General features: G+C 38.9%; 1 protein-coding gene across 1 annotated transcript; it reads right to left on the bottom strand.

Annotated features, from left to right (window-relative positions):
* Positions 1-923: 923 nt before the first annotated feature.
* LOC121746652 (protein rough sheath 2 homolog) lies at positions 924-2,225 on the bottom strand. Its single transcript, XM_042140562.1, has one exon. It carries the CDS (start codon positions 2,082-2,084, stop codon positions 1,104-1,106), a length of 981 nt encoding a protein of 326 aa, XP_041996496.1. The 5' UTR covers positions 2,085-2,225; the 3' UTR covers positions 924-1,103.
* Between the last annotated feature and the right edge of the window lie 4,778 nt (positions 2,226-7,003).

Genomic DNA, 7,003 nt, shown 5'->3' on the forward strand with positions numbered 1-7,003 from the left:
GTATATTAACACATTTAAATATATATGCATGTCCCGAAAATCAAAACTTCAATAAGGACCGTTATATTTATACGTGTCACGTTCTCAATGATTATAATTTGAATATCCTACCAAACTTACAGAGGCAGAGGCTTCCCAATATTAATATGATTATGAACACGTGACCCTCACCAAAATATCCCCATAGCAACTCTAATTGACATGTATATGCCCATGAACATTTTCTAAAACTGAATGTCTATTAATACTGATCAAAATTAAAGAAAATAACATGGGATTAGAGAAATAGAAAATGAAAAGGGTTTTAAAGGTATAGACGGCGGCTGGATTCTGTCTACAATGACTCGCCTATGGTATGCTGTTTAAGAATATGGGCCCTTTACTATAAATAGTTCTGTTTTATTCATCGTCTCGCTTTCAGTCCTAGGACAAACCAACCCACTACTCTTCCTCTCCTTGACAAAATAAAATAAAATAAAATAGCAGCCGTCAGAAATTAAATAGCAAAAGGTGCCATGCTTTATATAAAGCCCAACTCCATTCTCGAAAATGTAAAAATATTGTTATAAAATGAAAAAAAATAACGCCGTTGCCGGGGATCGAACCCGGGTCACCCGGGTGACAGGCGGGAATACTTACCACTATACTACAACGACATTGTTGTAATAATAGAGAGAAATTTAAGAACAAACTAAGACTGCTCATTTTAATTTGAAATCGCCACAAATTAAATACGGAGTCCTACGTTACGCTACGGAGTCCTACGTTACGGTAACTATCAATTGTTAATTGATTCATTGTTTAATAAACTGAGCAAAACCAAACCGCCTCTCTGTTTACCAAGACGAAGACAAATTTATGCTAGTAATTTGGTAGTGCTTTGGTTATGGTATGAGAGGGTAGAAAATTCAAACTGCTGATCATGACCAAAATGCATCTTCATTATTGTTAGTAAGAGAGAAAGATATATATATATATATATGTATATATGTATGACGATTCAGTCATTCAGATCATTAATCTGAGCATATTGGATGACAAAGTTTCTACAGGGAGAAAATAAGAAGCTATATAGTAGTATATGGGTAAAAGGTTTAACTCCATTATTGGGAAAGGAAAGCAGTGATGGGCGGCCCGCCACGGTGGGACCCAATCTGCGCCAACAGCTTCTCGAGCCGCACGTGAACGCTGCGCCAAGCCTCCATTAACTTAGCCTCTTTGGCCTCTTCCTCCCTCTGCACCGCCCCCAACCGCTCCCTGTACTCCCCTTCCATCCTGCTAACATACGCCGCCTCCTCCTCCCTCAGCCTCCTTATCTTCGCCTCCACCTCCTCCGCCTTCTCCCTTCCCCTCCGCTCCTTCTCCGCCTCCAGCTGCTGCTCCAGCCGCTTAAGCCTCCACGCCGCCTCCTTCCTCTGCCGTGCCCACACCTCCCTCCCCTCCTCCAGCTCCCGGATCAGCACCCCCATCTCCCTCACCGGCAACGCCTCTGATGTCGGCGGCGACGCGTTCATCCACGGCGGAAGCACGGCGGCGGGATTTGCCGGAGGATCGGGCGGCGGAAAGGCGAGTTTCGGCTGGACGTATTTCTCGGCGAATGTGTCTAAAATGTGGTCGTAATTCCCGGCCTGGGAAGGGGAAGAGTGGTGCTTGAGCTGCTTCTCTTTGAAGACCTCCCACCACTTGCCGAGGCGCTTGGCGGTGCGGCCGGGGACCTCGGCGGCGATCTTCTTCCACTTGTTGCCGTATTTGGCCTGGAGGGAGATGACGAGGGACTGCTCTTCGGGGGAGAGGGAGCCCTTCTTGATGCCCGGCTTGAGGTAATTCTTCCAGCGCTCGAGGCAGGACTTAGGGTCGCGGTGGAGGGCGGAGGGGAGGCGCTGGGAGATGAGGTTCCATTCGCGGGGGCCGTACTGCTTCACGTAGGCTCGGAGGAGGGCGTCTTCTTCCGGCTGCCAGCGCTGACGCTCCTTCATCGCATATTTACTGTTTGGTGGGTTTGGATTGGGTGTAAGAAAATGGGTTATATAGGGAGAGTAGCTGCTGTGCCTGTTGTAGTTTGTTTGGACATGATAGCACACCATACCACTCTCTACAAGATGCCAGCCAACCTATGCATTACTGAACTCACTATACATCTATCTTTTCCGATTTCCTCTGCTTTTTTCTCCCTCCGTGGGTTCCACTCCCAAATCCATTCATTATTGTTCTTGTCCCCTTTTTCCACTTATTTTTTCTACATTTTAATTTGTGTTTAATATGGTGAGTTTCAACCTATTTTAAGGACAACTTCAAACTCAGTCTATTAACAAAATTGCAATTCAAACTCAATCCCGGATGATTTTTTCAAACTCGAAAGTAGCCCAAACATGATATGATCTGTTAACTGCATCAACTATTTTTGTCTTGACGCGACATGATAAGAATAAACCTGGCATAGCTATAACAACATGATCTGATTAAATGCAGTGAAACTTATAACACTATTGAAACTTATAACACCATTAGAATATGCTAACACTATTAAAACTTGATTTAAAAATTGCTTAAGATTAAAAATCTAGAATTTGATACATAATAGTAAAATCCAAAACAATCACTTAGATATTACTATTAGATTCAGAGAGTCAATATATTCACACTAGCGTTGTAACCCTAATTAAAAATTTCAAGATATAGAAATAAAATTATAATATATTACCCCATCTGTTCCACAGTAGTGAAGTCATTTTATCATTTTAGTACGTTCTCTAGTAATGAAGTCATTTTATCTTCTTAGTAAAAATCAACACATTTATTATAACTTAACTTACTTTGACTTACTTTATTCTCTCTTCATCTCTCTATTTTTTTTTCATTTGTTACGTACTTTATTTTTGCCATATATAACTCACTTAACACATTTTTTCTTTATTTTTTCTTTATATAACTCACTTTAACACATTTTTTCTTAAATTGCGTGCCAAAAATAAACACTTCTACTAACGCGGAATGAAGAGAGTATTTATTAGTGAATTATTTGAATCCAACTCGACTAAATTCGAAATTATTGAATTTAATGGATCTCTTTAATAGTAATCTGAACTCAATAAGCATTGTTTCAAATCCAAGTGACTAAACAGAAAAGGTAATCTAAATAGAAAAAAGAAAAGAGGATAAAACAGAAAATAACATAACAAATTTAAATGATTTATTTAAGACGAAAATAGTAGTAGTCTATTATTAAATATGTACAAATATAATTGCGGCACATAACATATCATATTAGACGAATACGACATAAATCTATAACGAACACAATACAAAAGTATTGTCTCCCCCATCGAGATGATAAGAAGATTCATATGATAAGGTTGTGATTCATCCCATCCAACACGAAATTTAAAGAATTGATATTTAAAAAGTTAAAATAGTAAAAATAAAATATGAGAGAGAAAAAATAGAGAAATAAAAAGAGAATAAAGTAGGTGGATAATAAAGTAAGAGAGATAATTTTTTACTAAAAATGAAAATGACTCACCAATAGTGGGACGTCACAAAAAGGAATGTGACTCGCTTATCTGCTTATCTTGGGACGGAGGGAGTATTAATTTCATGTACTAGTACTCCCTCAGTCCCCATTAATGGTCCACTTTTTGACATTTTTGTTCGCCCCCCATTAATTGTCCACTTTCACTTTTACTATAAATGATAAGCATGTCTCACATCTCACTAACTTATTTTATTCATATTTTATTTTAAAATCAATAAATAAAAATTAGACTCATGTTACACTAACTTTTTAAACCAGTTTTGATTATATTTTTTAAAATCTGTGCCGAAACTAAAGTGAATAATTGATGGAGGACGAAGGGAATAGTATATTAGTAAAAAAAATTGTGAAACTTATTTAAAAAACAATAGGAAAGAAAAGAGAGGGTGAGAGCGACGGTGTTAGGGAAGCGCGTGGGAAAGGGGGGGGAGTGGCGCCTGGAGCACCGCATTTCTCGGATCTGTTGTGGCTACTCCACCAACACTCAGTGTGTGTGGTCCGTTGGTGGGGGCGGCGCGGGGACCTCTCTCCCTCTACAGTGCCATGCCCATCTCACTTGGAATCTCATGCGCGCTTCTCAATCTTTGTTTTTTAAAACACGACTATTACATATTGTAGTAATCAGTGCCCTACCACTACCATCCCCTTTTCCCTTTTCACAAATCATAGCATCGGAATGTCAACATCCCTCTTCCTCACCTCATCAAATCACTTTACTTTTTATTACATACGTCCACTCCTCTTTTCCCCCACCCGTGTAACGGTGAAAATTTTAGTGCTCTTATTGTAGTACTCCCTACCTTCCATAAGAATTAGTACTCCATCCGTCGCACCTCAAGTGATTAACTTTTCATTTTAGATTATCTCATTTCAAAGTGATTGATTTTCTTTTTTAGCTAAAAGTAAAACTTCAACATCTCTTACTTTATTTTCTATTTCTTATTTGTGATAGCTTCCCTTCGAATTGATAGCTTCCCTTCGAATTATCCATATATTAGCTTTAATGTGGGGGGAGGATCTTTGTTGATTATCTCCTTTTTAACTGCATCATATTTGTGATCTGGGGCTCGCAAGAATTGGTATACCCGAAATCTTTGCTCTCTCTGGTTGTATTTTTCGATCTCTGTCGGATAACTCATTGGGTTTGGATCTCGGGTGTCAATCAAGATCCATAAATCCTGGATTTTGTTCCATAATTCTTCCAATGTCATTGTACCTTGTCTCATGTAGTATGCTTGTTAGTGCAGATCTCATATCTGGACAGGGTCTGAGCCGCTCATGTATGTGATGACAAGTCCGTCCCATAAGTCTCTTATCGTTTCATATCGGGACACCTCATTGACCAGGCTTGTCTCGAGGTTGTTGATAATCCAATTGAACACCGTATCATCCCGTTGTTGCCATTTTGCATAACCGGGATTTTCGATCGGGGGGAGGGGGTTTGAAACTCCGATTATGTGAGAAGTCAATCCTTTTCCGCCGATCGCTCGCTTCATGAGGGTCACCCACAGAGGATAATTGTCTCCGTTCAGTTTGGTTTTCACAGAGACCTCCCCGAAATTCTCGGGATGGTCTGGTTGAACTGACAGGGTTATTTTTGGTGGTGTTACTAGCTTTGTTTCTGGTGGCATGTTGAAATTTTGTTTCGTGAAAGCCGCAAGTTGTGCAGCAAATTCGGGTGGAAAGACAGATTGGCTGCCCTCGGTTTGGGGTTTTTTTGGAGTGTCTGGTTCTGAGTCTGACATGGTTTGGGTTGCTGATTTGCAGGTTTTGGTTTGGAGGGGATTAGGCTAAAGGCCGAGAATGGTTAGGGGCGATGATGACTTTGTTTCTGAGTCCCATGGAGTATGGAACCCGCTCTGATGCCATATCAAATAGAGAGATTTAGACAAGAAGAGATGATATTAGGAGGAAGGTATCATTCTTTATTTCAGTGTATTTGTTTGTACAGAACTTTCATCCTCTTATAGGTAGAGAGAGGATGTAAATATGATAGAGACTTAATCTATTCCTAGTATAATCAATTACATATCAATTACATGCTAATTGTGCTACTTTCCCGGAGTAGATGATTCTCTGCAATCTTTTCTTGTCAACAGAACCATCACTCGCCTTGCCCATAACTGCATTAATTGCTGCGCAAAGTTTCTAAAGTTAAGTACTGAGAAGTTGAAAATTAGCACTCAACACATTTGTGAGAGAAATAAACAAAAAGCATTCGTACGAGAGAAGCGGTGAGTGTTATATTGCTAACTCAATATTTAATTGCTAACTATAATTAAATAATAGCTATTAGATATTCAAATTAAGGGCCTAGATCATTAGTCCCGGAATATCAATACGATCAACAAAAAACGTCAATAAGGGTATTAAGGTCAATTTACAACAAATTAGTTGTAATTAACCTTTGAAAAATATCTCATAACTTTAAAAAGCATATAACTTTCTCAATTTAACTTATTTTTTCGCACAACATATATCAAATTTTAGATAATTTCATAAGAATTCTAACGAGATCTCACTTGCATATGTTCCGATGTCAAAATTTTAAAAAAATCAAAAATTTTCAATTTTTCGTACAGCAACAAACGATAACATGATATAAATTATGTCAATATAATACATGTAGAATGTCAATATAAGCAATGTGTTAATATTCTCAAATCATTGTGTTGACATTCTCAAAGCATTGTGTTGATATTTTTAAAACACTATATTGAGATTTTCATCAAAAACCCTAATTTGGTAGTTTTTTTTATCTTTTTCGATTTAATTAATAAAAATGAAAATTACACGTTGCAAATTGTAAACCACGAGTTTTCTAAAATCCTATGGTCTCAAATTAGTCGTAGTTAACAATTATCAATCCCCCGCATTATTTAAGGATATATGTTAGTCTCTTTTCACTTAACTAGTAACCGAATCGAATCACGTCGAAAGTTATGATGTGAATTTGTACTTAATTAATAACTGAATCAAATCAAACATTAATTCCAATTCGGATTAAATAATTAAAAGTTAAATACCAAATTTTAAATCAAATACTCTTACTTAATTACCTTGTAATCCAGAGACAAAGTGCCAGTGTCACTTGTGGTGGAGATGGATTTAATTTGCAATAGTAGATTTTAATTAAAATTGTGAATTCTTACGCTTAAACACTGAAAATTTCATATTATGCATAATTATTATTAGAGGTCCCCAATCCGAACCGAACCGGACGAACCGGCCCGGAACCGTCACCGGCGGTTCCGAACCGGAACCGGAACCGTCGGCGGCGGTTCGAACCGGCACCGGAACCGCCGGTTCGGCCTGGCCGGTTCCGGTTCCAATTTTTCGCTAACCGTAACCGGCGGTTCGGAACCGCCGGTTTTGCCGGAACCGCCGGTTCGGCGGTTCCCGGCACAATTTCAGGCCTACTCCTAGCCTTTTCAGAAACCGGGCCCGCGGCCGCCGGATTTGACCGAAACC

The sequence above is a fragment of the Salvia splendens genome, chromosome 9, assembly GCF_004379255.2.
Source record: "Salvia splendens isolate huo1 chromosome 9, SspV2, whole genome shotgun sequence".
Taxonomy (NCBI): Eukaryota; Viridiplantae; Streptophyta; class Magnoliopsida; order Lamiales; family Lamiaceae; genus Salvia; species Salvia splendens.